The following is a 19,044-nucleotide window of genomic DNA, read 5'->3' on the forward strand; positions in this document are numbered from 1 at the left end:
GGCTAAGCTTCCCACTCTTGATTTCAGCTCAGGTCATGATCTGAGGGTTGGTGGGATGGAGCCCGCTCTACCAGCAGAGTCCCCTTGGGATTCTCTCTCTACTCCTTCCCCGCTTGCATACGTGCTCTCCCTCCCTCTCTCTCTCTCAAAATAAGTAAACATTCAAAAATATTAAAAAGTGTTAAGATGGTAAACTTTACGTGAGGTATATTTTAATCTTAAAAAATTGTAATAAGCAACATGCACACTTAAGTGTACCACATTACACATTTAAAAAGCATTCAAATTTGTGGCCAGTAATTCTTGTGTACTTCTCATTTCTTCCTAGTTTGTAAAACTCATCATTTCGTCTTTGGAGAGTTTCCTGAAACTGCCAGGGCAGCAGTTAAAGACAAAAACAAACAAAATTTCCAATTTCCAATTACACCATAGTGAGCATGTCCTCCTCCACGCCCATACATAGGACTATCCTCGTCGTTCATTATACCTTACTTAAACAATTTTTGTAGATGTTGCACATTCGGACTTAACAAAATACATCAATACTAAGAAAACACGCTACCCATTCGTATACATTTGGCTTCACTTGCAGAGAGTTCAGCTAGCTGATCAAAGTAAAAAACCCTGGCCGAAACCTAGCCGACAGAGTCAGGCCCCGCCCCCTCGGCGGGCCAATCAGCCGCGCGCCCGGGAAGGACACACAGCTGCCAGCCGAGTAAGTCGATGAGGCGGTGCCAGAAACCAGGCGCCCGCTGAAGCGTTCGGCGGCTCCGCTAGGCGGCTCGCCATCTTTTCCAGCAGGCCGGAGGGTAGGTGCCCTTCTTCCCGAGACGCAGGCTGGTGACCCGGCCTTGAGTCGGCGCGGTTGGGTGTATGTGCGGGGGGCGGATTACGGCTTCGGCCCCGGCGGGTTGGGCGGGCGCTGCCCGGGGCAGGGGGCCGCGCTCTCCCGGGCTGCTGTGCCTGGATCGGCGAGGACTGGCCGCCTTATCTTCGGGAGCAGAGCGGGCTGCTGGGGAGTTACACTGTTCAAAGAGCGGCCTAGGGAAAGGGGCAGCAACTGCAAAGCCAGAGTCGAGCGAACGCTGAATTTCCTGGGCTTCAGTTATCTCTGAAAACTTTACGCAGCGTTTGATCGAATACCGCCAGCGGAATAGCTCGGGTTTGGTTGTAGTTAATTTTTTAAAACTTCAAATCTGATTTGAATATAAGGATTAGAGATACATATTTATGAGTGGGTGGTGAAAAACAATTCATATTTTCTCCATGGCAGTGGTTATGAAGGTGTGGTCCCCAGATTAGTGTCATCATCGCCATCTGGCAGGTTGTTAGAGACGCAGATTCTCAAGTTTGAGAGCCGTGACTCCAGCAAACCAGACATAGGCACACGAACTAAATTGCGAACTCCTGACTTTTGTGCCATGCAACTTCTTGGTTAATACAGAATTTGACTCAAGTTAGTCTTGTCTTTCTCATACGTGTGTAATTCATTGAAATCAGATACTTTTCTTTGCTGATTTCCACTCAGTAGCTGTAACTTTCCTTGGAGATCTCAGTCTTTCTTGGTAGCTCTCCACTCAAGTTATTTGTTATCCCAAACTGTAAAATGAAGATGACAGTACTACTTCCAAGAGTTTTTGTGAGGACTCAATGAATGAATGTATGTAACAGTGTTTGGCATGTAGTAAGAGGACTATATATAATATATATTATATATCTAATAATTATATATTATGCATGTTTTATTATATTATTATATATTTATATATATTATATATACTTGTTATATATATTTGTTATAATAATTTTGATATTAGTGTCAAAGCCTGAAGCAGATGAGAAAGGTGATTTAAAGTAAGTTTATTAGTCACTGTCAAGTAGAATCACAGGTGCCCCTCATTAAACTAAACCAACACAGGATGGTTACTTTTCCTTAACACTTTGCTGCTCAGAGTGTGGTCTGTGAGCCAATGTCTCTGCCATCACTAGGAGCTCTTAGAAATGCAGAATCTCAGGCCCACGTCAGATGTATTCAATCAGAAGCTGTTTTTAACAAGATCCCCAGCAGGTTTAGATGCAGCTTTGTTTGGAGGAAGCGTGAGATCAGCTATAAGATTGCTCAAGGAGTTACAGCCTTCAGTCAGTGACCACTGGGATTTGGCAGGAGGACTTGAGTTTGCAGCTGGTTCCACTCTTCTACCTCAGCTCCTGGTCTTGCATGATTTTTCATTTCTAATTCTTAGTCCTGGATGAAGCTCTGGATCTGCTGATCATTATTGGAGAAAGTAGCATAATTGCTAATAGCATGACTTTGTAGGGGTCATAGTCAAAACTCAGCTGCTCAAAAGGTTGTGGTTTTTGGTTTTTTTTTAAGGAGTGGCTTTTTTTTATTTTTTAATGTTTATTTGTTTTTGAGACAGAGAGCGTGCACAGGGGAGGGACAGAGAGAGAGGGCGATAGAGGATTCAAAGAAGGCTCTGCACTGAGAGCAGAGAGCCGAACGTGGGGCTTGAACTCACAACCTTAGCTGAAGTTGGGTGCTTAACCGATTGAGCCACCCAGGTGCCCCTGCTTGAAAGGTGTTTGATTCATCTCCCTTTACATAATGCTCCCTATAGAGCTGTTTTCCCAAATCTCCATTCCTGCATCCCAGCTTCCTCACCCAGTGACATTCCTGGCTTCCTAGTGGATCATTTCACCATCTTCTTGATACATGTAATAATGTGAACTCTGTCAGCTTCTCTTCTTTTTGCTTTAGAACCTTTATTTCCATTCCTCCTTATTCATTTCTGTTTATGAAGGAGGGTAAAATCTTGTTGCCTATGAAAAGCCTTTTCTGTAGACTTGATTTTATACACTGCCATCTTCTCAGAGCTTCTGCTCCATTCAGAGATGCCCTTTGTCACCTACCTAGTTCTTCACTGCTTAGAATTAGGTTTCTCCCTTTTAGTCTGTGAAAGTCATTTCACACATGACCAATGAATTAAGCAATCCTGTGTGTTTTTTCCCCCAGACTTTATTTTTCTCAGCTTCTTTGAAGTATTTAATAACAGTTGACTAATGCCTCTTTCAAATTAAGCTCCTCTCATTTTCTACACATTGCATTTTTTAGCTTGTCTTCTACCGTGCTTATTAGTCTTAAGTGTTTTCTTTTGTGTTTGGGCCTTCTCAAGGCTTTATTCCTTAGTTTAACTCCTCCTCTCCCCCCCCCCCCCAATAAAGTATACAGTCATCCAGTATTTCTAACAGTCTCTAGAGTGTGACAGGGATCCTAGGATACCTTTCCCACTGTTGTTTTACTTCGTATTTGGGTTTTACATTTTTTTTACATTTACATTCTGAGGGGTGGGGGGATGAGAGCGAGCAAGCAAGCAAGCAAGCGGCAGAGGGACAGAGAGGTAGTGAGCAAGAGAGAGAATCCCAAGCAGGCCGCTGTACTGTCAGCACAGAGCCCGAGGCCAGGCTTGATCCCACAAACCATGAGATCATGCATAACCTGAGCTGAAATCAAGAGTTGGACACTTAACTGACTGAGCCACTCAGGCTCCCCGGTTTTACATTTTTAAACATAAAAAGTTGTGGGGTAAAAAGAGTTGTGGGTGTTTTGTTTTTATTAGTGGTTTACTTAATTAGTATATTTGACCAGTTCCTTTGCTCATCATTGTTTCTTTTATTCACACCTTTTCTCATTGAGGTTAAACTTCTTTAACATATCAAGAGTCTGTGGGTTGGAATCTTTCTTAGTCTTTTTATGTCTGAAGAAATCTGTGTTAGTTTGCTATACCACATACCACCAAATTCCACAGATTGGTGGCTTAAACAACAGAAGTTTATGTTCTCACAATTCTGGACACTAGAAATCCAAGATCAGGTTGTCGGCACAGTTGGTTTCTTCTGAGGCCTCTCTAGGCCTGTGGATGGCTGCCTTTTTCCTGTGTCCTCCTGTCTTCTCTCTGACCTGTGTCTAGATTTCTTCTTCTTATAAGGACACCAGTCATATTGGATTAGGGCTGATGCTAATGACCTCTTTATGACTTAATTACCTCTTTAGAGACACTATCTCCAAATACAGTCATATTCTGTGAAACTGGGGTTTAGGATTTCATCGTATGAATTTTAGAGGTATACAGTTCAGACCATAACGGTATCTCATTCTTTTCCATTTTAGAAAAGGCTTTTGTAAAATCTGAAATACATATACAGAAAAGTGTCTAAAATATTAATGTTCTTATCAAATTTTTAAAAAGCATACACCTATGTGACTACTATCTAGATTAAGAACTAGAACACTTGTTGGGGCACCTGGGTGGCTCATTTGTTGAGTGACTTCAGCTGAGGTCATGATCTCTTGGTTCATGGTATTGAGCCCCAATTCGGGTTCTGTGCTGACAGGCAGAGCCTGGAGTCTGCTTTGGATTCTGTGTCTCCCTCTCTCTCTGCCCCTCCCCAACTCATGCTCTGTCTCTCCCCATCTCTCAAAAATGAATAAATGTTAAAAAAAAAAAAAAAAAAAAAAAGAACTAGAACACTGTCAATATCCCAGAAACCTTCCAGAGGTTTTCCCTTGTCTCCTTGATCTCAGAGGGAAAGATTTCAGTATTTATCAAGTGTAGTGTTTGCCTGTAGTACTCTGGCAGTTTTCTTTTATTCGTGGTTTGCTAAGTGTTTTAATCAGGAATAAGTTTATCCTGTTTCATTTTTGATTTGGGGAAGGGGCTTCTCTTTTTCTTCATTAATCTTACTATAGGTATATCAAACTTTTTTAGTCATTTCAAAGAACTAACTTTTGGTTTTATTTTCTCAATTACGAGTTTCCTAAATTTTTTACTCATGTTTATTTTTTAATTTTTTTTAAGTTTATTTGAGAGAGAGAGCACACACGAGCAAGCATGAGTTGGGTGAAGGGAGAGAGAGAATCCCAGTCTCTGCACTGTTGGTGCAGAGCCAGACGCAGAGCATGGCCGATTAAGTCATTGGCCATGTGATTGAAATCAATCTCCACTTTCCTTCCCTCCCCTGAGGTTGGATGGATGAAAGTTCCAACCCTCTAATCCTGTGCTTGGTCTTTCTGATGACCATCCTCCACCTTGAAGCTACCTTGGGCCCAACGTAGTCACCTCATTAGCACCTCATCACAGACACTGCCATCACTCAGGAAATTTCTAGGGCATTTGGAGGAACTGTGGTCAAAGACCAGATATCCTTTATTATGTGGCAGGGACCCTCTGCACATAATAAAGGGGTTCTGTCTCTCTGCAGCTTTCTCTGCCTTGGTCCCCCCAGATACTCAGCTCTGTTTCCTCTGTTTTCTGGGCTCTGCCTGAGTTCCCCCTCCCTGTGCTCATGGCCTGCAAACTGTTAAGACAGTAAGCTGGGGCAATGGAAGGACTGTCTGTGTTTGTTTCCCATTTTTCTTTCTTTTTTTTTTTTAATTAAAAAAATTCTAAATGTTTTATTTATTTTTGAGAGAGAGTGGAGTGGGGTGGGGGACAGAGAGAGGGAGACACAGAATCCAAAGTAGGCTCCAGGCTCTGAGCTGTCAGCACAGAGCCCAACATGGGGCTCAAACTCATAAACTCTGAGAACATGACCTGAGCCAAAGTTGGGAGCTTAACTGACTGAGCCACCCAGTCGCCCATTTCCCATTTTTTCAAAGACAATTAGCCTTGCTCACCTAGTATCCAATGTCTTGAAAATTGTTGTCTCATAGATTTTGTGCAGAGGTTTCGGTTTTTCAGGCAGGAGAGTACATTTGGCCCCTGCTACTTCATCTTGGCCAGAAGTAGGAGTCTAGGGAGTGCTTTGGAGTACGGTGTACTATGCATCTTGACCTTCCTGTTCTTTGAATGCTTCAAATTTTCTCCCCACTCTGATCTTTACGCTTGCTATGCCCATTCTCTAGATATTCTTTTCCCAAGTCTTCTAAGGTTAGCTTCTTACCATTTTTCTGCTTAAATGTCGTTGTGGTTATCTACTGCTGTGTAACAAACCACCTCAAAGTTTAGAGGCATTTAAACATTTTATTCTTATGATTCTGTAGGCTTATGGGGCTTGACTGGACTCATCTGTGTAGCTCTTTTATTCCACATGATGTTGGCTGGGTCACAGGCCCAATACTGTGGGATTGGACTGGAACTACCAAGATGGCTCATTCACATGGCTGGCCATTGATGTTGGTTGCCAGCTGGGAGCTTAGCGTGTCCCAACACATGGCCTCTCCATGTAGCTAGGTCTTCTCACAGTATGGCAGCTGAGGTCCAAGAGCAGGTGTTCCAAAGTGATGAAGTAGAAGCAGCTGGGTGTCACATAGGCCAGGCCAGGCCAGGCCCGGCCCAGAACCAACACAGCATCACTTCTGCCACAATATTTTGGCTAAATATTGTGAACCTGTGTAAAACATTTGTGCATAAGAGACTTCATTTTGTGACTGAAACTTCATCCTGTTTTTATTTATTTATTTTCTTCATTGTTTAGAGAGAATGCAAGGGGTGGGGGGGAGAGGGACTGGGGTGGAGAGAGAATCTTAAGCAGGGTCCATCTGGGGCTCAAGTCTGGGATCATGACCTGAGCTGAACTCAAAGAGTCAGATGCTCAACCAACTGAGAGCCACCCTGGTGCCCCATTCATTCTGTTTTTGAAACAGGAATTGCATTCCACTGTTGAACTGGGCAAGGGCATATGACTGAGCACCTGACTGCTGTATCTGTATTTTTAACAAAAATTGGTCACTCTGCAAAAGGGACTTTGCTAGCAACTAATGCAATATACCTAGAAAGCCAATGAATTATAAATTGTAATAGTATCTCCCAGTTACAATACTTGGGAAACAACTGATGTAAGGTATTTTGTTTCCTCCTTTTTCTTATAAAAACCCCTTTTTCGGGGTTTTTATCTCACGGTTTGTGAGTTCAAGCCCCGCGTCGGGCTCTGTGCTGACAGCTCAGAGCCTGGAGCCTGTTTCAGATTCTGTGTCTCTCTCTCTCTGACCCTCCCCCGTTCATGCTGTCTCTCTCTGTCTCAAAAATAAATAAACGTTAAAAAAAAAATTAAAAAACAAACAAACCCTTTTTCCCTGCAGTGGGGCCACAATTTGGGCTGCTCCCCAAATTATAGTTCTAAGCCCAAAATAAATGCTTTTGTATCAGTTCTTCCTCTCTTCTCAGTTGACAGTGGTCACAAGGTTAGCCCAGATTTGGGAGGAGGGAAAATAAACTCCATCTCTCGCTGGGGACTTGACAGCATTTGTGGCCATCTTTAATCTCCTCAGAGACCTTCCCTAAAATACTCAACATTTCCTAACTCATCCATACCATTGTCCCCCTTTATTTTTTTCACAGCACATATCACTACCTGAAATTATATTTATTTTTTGGTCAAGTTACTGTCCCATCCTGTCCCCCATCCCCGTGTGTTCCTCCTTCCATGTAGCTTCTTAACAAATCATGGTCGGTCTAGTGTCTTGGTATCCTTGTCACATAAGATAGTGCCCAGTATCCAGTAGGTATTTAGTAAATGCTGTACAAACGAATGCCTGACTTTCCCCCAAAACCATGTTCTCATTCTCAATTTCTTTTTGAGGTTAATAATACCATGTTTTTGTAGTTGGTCAGCCTTGAAATCTTGGTCATGCCTGCCATCTTTCTTCTCTTTTGTGCGTTCAGTAGCTGAGGCCTGTATGTATAGCCAATCTTCAGAATGTGATTCGGCATCCTTTTGCTACTTCAGCCTCCTTGGAGGACTCTCAGAATCCAGCTTTTCCCCCTCATTCTGTACACTTAGTGCTACCTTCATCTTCCCCAAATGTAGCTCCCATGCCTTTGAGAACTATTAGCCGAGAAGTCTGGCCATAACCTTTCACATCAGCATTGTCACTACAGCGTTGCCATCCCGCCATCTTCCTGTCTATCTCCCACCATGTCCATCCTCTGATGGTTTCGAAGGTTCACTTTGCTCCTCTGCCTCCCTTACCTTGCACACTTCCCGGTCTATTTCCCACACCCCATTCCTCCATGAAATCGTGCCTATGTCTTCCAGTCAGAGAGTGGCCTCTGAAGCCTCTAAACCTCTAAAACCTTGTGAATCCCTGTATGGCTTTCACCATTTGCAGCTTAAAACTTACTGGGTATCTCATGCACCAGCCACCGGGCTAGGCCTTGGGCTTGGAGAGGTGGAGGGGACAAGATGGAGAGCCATCAGGAAGGTGAATTCTGATACCTTCCCCTGGAAAAGTTCACTTTATAGCACAGTGGTTTTCTATCCTGGCTGCGTATTGAAACCACCTGAGGCGCTTTAAAATTCCAGTGCCTGGGTCCCACATTTAAGAGATTCTGATTTAATTGGCCTGAGATGTGGCCAGAAGATTGGGATTTTTAGAAGCTTGTCAGGTGATTCTTAACACACAGCCAAGATGGGCAGCCACTGTGCCAGTGGAAGAGATTGGCCAATAAGTGGCTAATTTTGTTGTGTGTTGTGCTGGAAGAATAAAGAGAGCACTCGGGGAGCACAAAGAAGTGTTTAATTTAGCCTGGAGCTACTTTATTTCTACAGGTAGACTATAAACCCAGGGCTTTCTCATCTTAGAATTCTCTTACTTGATTTTTATTCATAGTAGGTATAAGATAAGGTGTCCAACAGAACTTTCTGCAGTGATGGAATTGTTCTGTGTCTGTACTGGCAGGCACAGGCCCCCTGTGGGTGTGTGAACACTTGAAATGCTGCTAGCATGATTGAGTAACTGAATTTGTAATTAATGTAATTTAAATTTAAATAGCCACATGTGCTTGGTTGTTTATGTATTGGACAGTGTTGAATAGAAGAGGTGTTAAGTATTGAAATGATTTGGGGCACCTGGGTGGCTCAGTCGGTTGAGCATCCAACTCTTGATTTTGGCTCAGGTCCTGATCTCAAGGTTTGTGGGTTTGAGTCCCACATTGGGCTCCACGCTGTTGCTGTGGAGCCTGCTTGGCTCTCTCTCTCTCTGCCCCTCCCACACCCTCCCTCTCTCAAAATAAATAAATAAACTTAAAAAAAAAATGATTTGACAGTATTTCTGCCGAGACTTAGCTGAAGCAGGTTACTTTCTCTGAAAGGTTTGGGAGTTCAGTCACCTCATTTGAATCTTAATTTTATACCTTTCTAATTTTCCATGTGTTAAAAAAATTGGGGGGAGAGGGTTTGGTTAAATACCTGTTTATTTTAAAGCAGTTTTACTGATAAATGATTCACATACTGTATATAATTCACCGATTTAAAGAGCACGACTCGGCGGTTTTTAATGTATTCACAGATAATTGCAACCATTACCACAGTGAGTTTTCAATCATTTTTCATCACCTTAGAAAGAAGCCCTGTATCCTTTAACTACCAACCCTCTGTTATATCCTCAGCCCTGAGGACCTACTAATCTACTTTCTGTCTCTCTAGATTTTCCTGTTCTGGCCATTTCACATAAATGGAATCATATTATGGTCCTGGGTGACTGACTTCTTTCACATAGCATAGTGTTTTCAAGATTCATCCATATTGTAGCACTTATCAGTATTTGATTCATTCCATGGCCTTTGTATGGAATGAATAAGATTCCTTTGTATGGCTAGACGACATTTTAGTTATCCATCAGTTGATAGACATTTGAATTGTTTCTGCTTTTTGGCTATTGTGAATAATGTGGCTATAAACATTTGTGTATCAGTTTTTGTGTGGATAGGTATTTTCATTCCTTGGATATAAACCCGGGAATCGGATTCTTCTGAGTCTTATGAAAAATTCTTACTTTCTTTTTGTCTTGGCAAAAATATGTGTGTATATGTTTATATGTGAATACCATTTTACTGAGTATTTTTATTTCAGTTATTCAGAAAGAAAGCATTATCTTAGCACTAGAAGGAAGTAGATAGCCTTTATTACAAAACCATGTCTTCTAAAAATAATTCTATTTCATTATATCTATTAAATTTTTTTTTTTTTTTAGCCTTCATGCAGGATGCTGTATTCTCTGCTCCTTTGTGAATGTCTGTGGCTTATAACTGGTTATGCTTCTGATGATGACTGGATTGATCCCACAGACATGCTTAACTATGATGCTGCTTCAGGAACAATGAGAAAATCTCAGGTATTAAAAGAAAAAGAAAAGCGTGTGTGTACGTAAGACCTTCCCAGGTCTGTACTGGAAATAGTCCACTTCGATTGCAGTTTTTCACAGAGCTGTAAGAATTGTATATCAGTGACTAGTAGCCGTGCAGATTATCTCCCTGACCTGCTTCATCTAAAATGATTTCAATCCCACCTGGTTATTTTTGTTTTGAATTGGAACGTAAAGCCCATTGAGCAGCAACTAATTTGATTTTAGCTCTTAGTATAGAAATTTGAGACTCTTTCTTTTTTGATGGTTCAATACAATTGAAGAATATAACAAAGTCATAAAATGAAGTCAAATTTTAGTCTTAACTATAGGTTTTACAACTTAACTATAGGTTTTAGTCTTAACTATAGGTTTTATAAAGGAAATAAAAATCTCTGTTTTGCTTTAGGTGAAATATGATGTATCAGAGAAAAAAGATGTCAGTCCTGACTTGTCATGTGCTGATGAATTGTTGGAATGTTATAGCAAACTTGATTCTTTAACTCATAAGGTTAGAATTTTTTTTAATTCATGAATTTTATATTCATAGTATGTTTAATTGCTGCTTCCTATATTTGCTAACATTACATATGCTTCTGTGTACTGTACAATATTGATATATAATTTTTTTTTAGTTACTCTGAACTTTTTTAAAAATAGTACTTTTATTTTCCTGTAATAACATTTATTTCACCATGTTGTAATTATTTCTTTATGAGATGAGCATTTCTTTTTTTTTTTTAAATATATGAAATTTATTGTCAAATTGGTTTCCATACAACACCCAGTGCTCATCCCAAAAGATGCCCTCTTCAATACCCATCACCCACCCTTCCCTCCCTCCCACCCCCCATCAGCCCTCAGAGATGAACATTTCTTGGGATCAAGAATGTTTTATTTACTTTTTTAAGATTTTATTTTATTATTTTTAATGTTTTATTTATTTTTGAGAGACAGAGTGCGAGTGGGGGAGGGGCAGAGAGCAAGGGAGACACAGAATCCGAAGCAGGCTCCCGGCTCTGTGTCAGCACAGAGCCCGATGCGTGGCTCGAACCCACGAACCGTGAGATCATGACCTGAGCTGAAGTTGGACGCTTAACCGACTGAGCTACCCAGGTGCCCCTATTATTATTTTTTTATTTTTAAGTAATTTCTACACCCAATATGGGGCTTGAACTTACAACCCCGAGATCAAGAGTCCCGTGCTGTACTGACTGAGCCAGCCAGGCACCCCTGTTTTAGTCATTTTTGATTCTCTGTCACCTGTCACAGTGCTTGGTCATAGACTCATGACAAATGTAGCCCAGGAAGAAATGGGCCTATGATCATCTGATGAGCATAAGAATTACTCTTGCAAATATAAGGGATTATTATAATTTAGTGTGTGGTAGCTATTCCTTCATTTATTCAGTCCTTTTATTTGTGAGACTGAAGTAGAGATGATGAGAAAGGAAATAAGTCACTATTATTAAGGGTTTGAATGTGTGTTGTGGGGTGGGAACCAACCTCTTGGCTGTGGAGACCATGAGCTGGTGGCCCCATGGAGAGGCCTTGGAAGGAGAGGGGGTGACAGGGGCCCAGCAGTGCTCAGTGCTCCAACCAAGGCAGTGACAAGGGTTGAAGAGGGAAATGTGGGACTTCTTCAAGGTGGAATAGGCAAATTTGGGTAGCTGAGGGAGAAGGGAAAGGGATGGAGTGAAGGACAGAGGTTTCCAGCTTGAGACACTGGGAGAGCTTGTGAATGGAGGCACAGAGATCTCGATTATGGATCTGTAAGCACTGCTGTGGTGCTAACCGGCTGTGAATGCTGTCTCACCCAATGCCAGTAAAGTAATGCTTGGATAAGATTTGCCTCAGTTTAGTTGTGTTTTGTAGTATCATTGAGTTTGTTTGGCTGCACACTAGGAAATGCAGAAATGCCTTTTTACAGAGATTTTTTATTCCATTCTTTGCAACATGGGCTCAAAATTGTAAAAATATGATTGGCAAAATGGAGTCTTGAGTTCTTATTTTTTTAATTTTTATTTATTTATTTTTTTTAATGTTTATTTATTTTTGACAGAGAGAGAGGCAGAGCATGAGCAGGGGAGGGGCAGAGAGGGAAACACAGAATCCAAAGCAGGCTCCAGGCTCTGAGCTGTCAGCACAGAGCCCGACGTGGGGCTCGAACTCACAGACCGCGAGATCATGACCTGAGCCCAAGTCGGACCCTCAACCGACTGAGCCACCCAGGTGCCCCTTGAGTTCTTATTTTAAAAAACATTGTCTTTGGGGCGCTTGGGTGGCTCAGTCAGTTAAGTGGCCATCTTTGGCTCAGGTCATGATCTCACGGTTCGTAACTTCAAACCCCACGTCAGGCTCTGTATTCACTGTACAATGCTTGCTTCAGATCCTCTGTCTCCCTCTTTCTGGCCCTCTCTCTCTCTGTCTGTATCTCTCTCAAAAATAAACGTTAAAAAAATTAAAACATTCCCTTTTGGACGCCTGGATGGCTCAGTCGGTTAAGTGTCTGACTCTTGGTTTCGGCTCAGGTCATGATCTCAGTCTGTGGGGTGGAGCCCCAAGTCAGGCTCTGTGCTGACAGCGTGGAGCCTGCTTGGGATTCTCTCTCTCCTTCTCACCCTCTCCCGCTCATGCACATGCTCTTGCTCCCTGTCTCAAAATAAAACAAAAACAAAAAACCCCACACATTCTCTTAAAGAGAAATTTAAAAGGTTTTTAAACCTTGCCTGCAAGCAGAGGAAGCTGCCACATGACTTCTCAAGTGTCCTTCTATCCTAAGTCTGAGTGTAACGCTCGGTTATTCTGTTTATCATCTGAAGCCCGTTTCCATGCTAACTCAACTCATGGTCCACACTCAATTAGAAAATAAAAGTTGCTTATCACAGGTTCTAATGTCTGTAAGATAGGTACTACCCTCACCTAGCAACTTGACCACTGTGGTGTCTGTAGAGCTAGGTTCAGAGGAAATCTGAATGATGAATTATGTGCTGAGGGGTTGCCATGTGTTGGACACTCTGGAGAAGCCATGTTCCTGCCCTTCTGAAGCAGCCCATACATAGAGTTGGGGATGATCGATCATTTACAGGAAAAATTGATAAAAGGCAAAAAGTAATATGCACATTCAAGAAACTCCTTGCTGGGCCCTTCATTTCAGCTTCCGGCTTCCTCTTGTGTGTTTCTCTTTCTATCTCTCTGTTCCTTATTCTCTTCCTTTCTTCTTTTGTTCCTTTGTTCATTGAATCATTACTTTGGAATTGGGAAGAGGCAGATGGTCCTAGATGTTCTGCTCATCCACATCTCTGCCTCCTTGCTTCATGATTTTTAGCTTTAAAATTGCCAGAGCCAAGTGCTGAACGTGTGTTCCTCACTTGTTGCCTTCCTGCCCTTTGCAAAGAGAACCCACGGAAAGTAGGAAGTTCTATAGTTTTCATATAGTTGATAATCACAAGCTCCTACCTTGATCTTGATGGGATCTCTAGGCTAGAAACTTGACCCTTACATTAAACTTTGATGCTAACTAATGTTGAATTTATTCTGTGATTACAGATCAGTGAGTGTGAAAAGAAAAAGAGGGAAGACTATGAAAGTCAAAGCAATCCTGTTTTTAGGAGATACTTAAATAAAATTTTAATTGAAGCCAGGAAGCTCGGACTTGTGAGTATTGATGTGATATTCATCAGTATGGTGGATCTTTTCATTATTTATTAATTTCACATGGGAGGAGGTGCTTTAAATTTGCTATTTGAACTTTACTAAATGGTTGGAAATGTAATACACTCATGACTTGGCAAGGAAATTCTATGCTGGCCCTTGTTTTCTACCACTTACACACTTTCTCATTCTCGTGATGTAAGATCATTCTGTGTTGAGAGAGACAACAATGTTTTTTAAGTAGTTTCCCCCCATCGCGGAAGCTTTTTACTATGTCAAGTACTACTTTGTAGAATTGCATATCATGTGCATATTGTTCATAATTAATGTTAGGATTCCAGTTTTTAGAGTCATTGTTTTCACTCTGGGGATTCAAAACATCAAGAAAAGTGAATTTTCTTTTTAATGTTTTTCTTTCATTCAAGAGAGACAGAGCGTGAGTATGGGAGGGGCAGAGAGAGGGGGAGACACAGAATCTGAAGCAGGCTTCAGACTCTGAGCTGTCAGCACAGAGTCCAACACGGGGCTTGAACTCATGGACTGCAAGATCATGACCTGAACTGAAGTCGGACACTTAACAGACTGAGCCACCCAGGTGCCTCTAAACATCAAGAAAAGTTTTAAGGGGAAAGGAATGTTAGATGAATATTTAATCATCCCACCTTATTTTGGAAGTGAAAAAGCAGATGTTCTCATACACGCACCATTTAATTCAAGTATTACAAGTGTGTGGGGTGAGGACACAGATGAAGGCAGAAAATACCTACGATGGAAATATTTAATGTAGTGTTTTTTAAAAATAGTAATCAATGACTGCTTTTTTAGCTCAGTGACGACTTGTGATACCACATGACACTTTGTTTTCTTCTGATTTTATATTTGCTTTTTATATAAATATCTGCATTCTTAGAAAAAAAGAATATTCTATTTGTGTTAACTGGTTAATGAAAGTAAAATGTCTGTAATGATTTTGCTAACCTGAATACATGCTAATAAAAATAGTTATAAATATGTATGTTCAGGGGCGCCTGGGTGGCTCAGTCAGTTGAGTGGCCGACTTCTGCTCAGGTCATAATCTCATGGTTTGTGAGTTCGAGCCCCGTGTCGGGCTCCGTGCTGACAGCTCAGAGCCTGGAGCCTGCTTCGGATTCTGTGTCTCCCTCTCTCTCTGCCCCTTCCCCACTCATGCTCTGTCTCTCTCTGTCTCAGAAATAAATAAACATTAAAAAAAAAATTTAAAAAAAATATGCATGTTCATAGAAACTCCAGTTGGGCTGTTTTTCGAGATTCATTTTCTCTTTTGTATTACTGCATATTTTAGGACTTCTGAAAATTCAGTCAGATGGAAAGTCATAAATGAATCCTAAAGTAAACAGCTCACGTTCGTTATTTGTGGATTCCATATTTGCGAATTTGTGTACACACTGAACTTCTTTTGTGACCCCAGAGTTAATCCTTGCAGAGCTTTTGTGTCGCTCAGACATGCACAGAGCAGCAAAGCATTTGAATTGTCTGGTGCACCCATTCCCAGCTGAGGCTGCGCAATGCTGTGTTTTGCCTTGTTTCAGTTCTCAGACTATAAACAATTACTTTTTCATGCTTTATTTAGTGCCACATATTTCACACTTACGCTGATGTTGTTATTTGGCTGTTTAAAACAATGCCCAAGATTAGGGGCACCTGGGTGGCTCAGTTAAGTGTCCAGTTCTTGATGTTGGTTCAGGTCATGATCTCATGGGGTTGTGGGATCGAACCCCGTATCAGGCTCCATGCTGAGCGTGTAGCCTGCTTTAATTTTTTTTTTTAATGTTTATTTATTTTTGACAGAGAGACAGAGCATGAGCGGGGGAGGGGCAGAGAGAGAGGGAGACACAGAATCTGAAGCAGGCTCCAGGCTCTGAGCAGTCAGCACAGAGCCCGACGCGGGGCTCGAACTCACACACTGTGAGATCACATGTAGCCTGCTTTAGATTTCTCCCTCTCTCCCTCTGCCCCTCTCCCCTACTCATGCACTCTCAAAAAAAATTCCCAAGAAAAATCCTGTCCAGTGCCTCCGAGCACATGAAGGCTGGGATGTGCCTTACAGAGAAAAATATGCATGTGAGATAAGCTTCGTTTGGGCATGAGTTACAGTGCTGTTGGCTGTGAGTTAAGTGTTAATCAACAAGATTAAATAAGGTATCTTTAAGTAGAAACACACATTAAAGGGCTGTGCATTGACAGGCTGATGAAAATGTGTTTGGAACCTGACCGTGTATTTCCTGTAGGATCCATGGTTCAGTATTTGTTGACTAGCGTCCAAGGTGACTTTATAGAACAAAATCTCTGGTTTGTATGTGAGAAAAATAGGTGGATAGTATTATCCTTATTTTATACATGTGAAATAAGAACCACATACATATTTAGTTCCAGATTGGCTGTTGTCTTACAATGTTTCTCTCTTCTGTTGTTTGTTTTGGCAAATTTAATTCAGCCTGAAGAAAACAAAGGTGATATGCATTATGATGCTGAGATTATCCTAAGAAGACAAACCTTGTTAGAAATACAGAAGTTTCTCAGTGGAGAGGATTGGAAGCCAGGAGCCTTGGATGATGCACTAAGTGATATTTTAATTAATTTTAAGCTTCATGATTTTGAAACATGGAAGTGGCGATTTGAAGACTCTTTTGGAGTGGATCCGTATAACGTGTTGATGGTAAGATGGGATGAGGGGGACGTAAGTAACAGCTCAGCTTTAAAAATCCCTTAAAATCTCCACCATGATTGTTAGGAGCCTGTATGGAGACCCTCCTGCTGTACTGAGGAGTGTGCGGCAGAAGAGCACACCCGATTCGGCCTAGGAGTCCGGTTCTTTGGTCTCTGTTGACAGTTCCCATTTTCTGGTGGGGAGGATGGTGTGGCAGTAACTTTGCTTTCCCCTTCTTCCTGTTTTTGAGGTGCTTCTGTGTCTGCTCTGCATCGTGGCACTGGTGGCTACCGAGCTGTGGACCTATGTGCATTGGTACACCCAGCTGAGACGGGTTTTATTCATCAGTTTTCTCGTCAGTTTGGGATGGAATTGGATGTATTTATATAAGGTATTAAATACGCGGGAGGCTTTAAAACGTTCAAATGCCATTTCATAATAGAAGAAGAAGACCGTGCATCAAGAGCTGATACATAACCTTCCTGAGGGCTGGAGGCAGTGGTTGGAGATGAGGCGGGGGAGGAAACTGGCAGCTGCTCACCTGCACCTGGTGTTTTGGGTCCTTGACCAGCTGGCGTGGTCCTCGTCCTCACAGCCCAGTTCCTGACGGTGGCAGCTGGGCAGCTAAATCAGAATAAAGCTAGGTAGATAGACTGTTTAAAATTTTATGTAGGTAATTTAGGGTATGTCCTTTTATTCTTTGCCAGAAAAGATATCAAAAGATTATTTTTTAAAAGTTCGGTTATTTTCGGGGCGCCTGAGTGGCTCAGTCGGTTGAGCGTCCGACTTCAGCTCAGGTCACGATCTCGCGGTCCGCGAGTTCGAGCCCCACGTCGGGCTCTGGGCTGATGGCTCAGAGCCTGGAGCTTGCTTCTGATTCTGTGTCTCCCTCTCTCTCTGCCCCTCCCCCGTTCATGCTGTGTCTCTCTCTGTCTCAAAAATAAACGTTAAAAAAAAAAAGTTCGGTTATTTTCTGAATATGAAAGCGATATGTTGATGGTAGACACATCATCAACAAAAATAAAACATAAAAAAAAATTTTTTTAAATAAATTTCAGTTCTTTCAAAATTGGGATCATACTGAATACAGAAAGTCAAATGAAGCATTATTCTTCTTGTCAAAATAGCATAACCAATGAAGGGCAATTTTAGATCGTTTTCGCAGGGTGAGTCAGGTAGCAAAGTGTTTTCGATGCATTTATCTGATTTAAGTCACTGTGATACATCCTTAACTTTTTGCTCTAAGTTCTGCAGCTTCTAGAACTAATTCTTCACAGATTAAAGGAAGAAAGTTTGGTTGAATATTGTTATCTTGGTGATTCCCCCCAGGGCTTTTATATAAAAAGATATAGTATCTTTATATGGACCATTTGTGCTGAAAATCATCCAGAGTAAAACACTTTATTGTGAATTGTAAAAAGAAAATGAGAAGTAGTTATTTAATGTATATATTTTGGGACGCGCTGTGAATTATATTTGAACTGATATTTAAAAAAATTTTTTTAATATTTATTTTTGAGACAGAGAGAGAGGTGGGGGAGGGGCACAGAGAGAGGGAGACACAGAATTGGAAGCAGGCTCCAGGCTCTGAGCTGTCAGCAGAGCCCGACATGGGGTTCGAACTCATGAACCGTGAGATATGACCTGAGCTGAAGTTGGACACTTAACCGACTGAACCACTCAGGTGCCCCTTGAACTAATTTTTTTTTTTTTTTTTTTTTTAAAGAGACTCTTAAATTTTTTTTTTTTCCCCAACGTTTTTTTTTTATTTATTTTTGGGACAGAGAGAGACAGAGCATGAACGGGGGAGGGGCAGAGAGAGAGAGGGAGACACAGAATCGGAAACAGGCTCCAGGCTCCGAGCCATCAACCCAGAGCCTGACGCGGGGCTCAAACTCACGGACTGCGAGATCGTGACCTGGCTGAAGTCGGACGCTTAACCGACTGCGCCACCCAGGCGCCCCTGAACTAATTTTTTAAAACAATCTTTTTAGTACAAAGGTTTTCCTTTCTCATCAAAAGTATGTACAAAGAAGGCAACTATAATTCTTTATCCTCACTTGTTAATATTAAGACTGTGCTTTGAGGGCACCTGGGTGACTCAGTTAAGCGTCCATCTTCAGCTCAGGTCATGATCTCACAGTTCGTGGGTTCGAGCCTCACTTCCAGCTCTGTGCTGACAGCTCAGCCTGGAGCCCGCTTCAGATTCTGTGTCTCCCTCTCTGTCTGCCCCTCACCTGCTCATGCTCTGTCTTTCTCTGTCTCTCTCAAAAATAAATAAATGTTAAAAAAAATTTAAAAAGAAAAAGAGACTGTGCTTTGCCATGAACTGAAAAGAGCTACTATTTTAAAATAATACGTATTTTTTTTTGTATCGAACAAAATGTGAACAGTCTGGGGTCTGGTACAGACACTCTTTGAAGTAAGGTTTTGGATATGTAGACATAACCTCCTGTTAGCGGCCGCTCACAGCTCCCTCTTGGTGTTGGTCAGCTAGCCTTCGCACAGCATCAGGCCGAGGTTGCCAAGATGGAGCCGTTAAACAACGTGTGTGCTGAGAAGATGGACTGGATTGGAAGTCTCT

At 41.8% G+C, this 19,044-nt stretch overlaps 1 protein-coding gene across 1 annotated transcript in view; it reads left to right on the plus strand.

The window, feature by feature from the left end:
- The first annotated feature begins 724 nt into the window (after window positions 1-724).
- Window positions 725-19,044, plus strand: part of CLCC1 (chloride channel CLIC like 1) — a 26,032-nt gene continuing 7,712 nt past the window's right edge. The window contains exons 1-7 of the mRNA XM_049616674.1: window positions 725-809; window positions 9,971-10,111; window positions 10,530-10,631; window positions 13,670-13,777; window positions 16,248-16,469; window positions 16,711-16,851; window positions 18,954-19,044. The exon at window positions 18,954-19,044 is cut by the window's right edge and continues 1 nt beyond it. Of these exons, the coding sequence (XP_049472631.1) occupies window positions 9,983-10,111; window positions 10,530-10,631; window positions 13,670-13,777; window positions 16,248-16,469; window positions 16,711-16,851; window positions 18,954-19,044 (793 nt within the window). The 5' untranslated portion in view covers window positions 725-809; window positions 9,971-9,982. The remainder of the gene's footprint in view (window positions 810-9,970; window positions 10,112-10,529; window positions 10,632-13,669; window positions 13,778-16,247; window positions 16,470-16,710; window positions 16,852-18,953) is intronic.

Source organism: Panthera uncia, assembly GCF_023721935.1.
Source record: "Panthera uncia isolate 11264 chromosome C1 unlocalized genomic scaffold, Puncia_PCG_1.0 HiC_scaffold_4, whole genome shotgun sequence".
Taxonomy (NCBI): domain Eukaryota; kingdom Metazoa; phylum Chordata; class Mammalia; order Carnivora; family Felidae; genus Panthera; species Panthera uncia.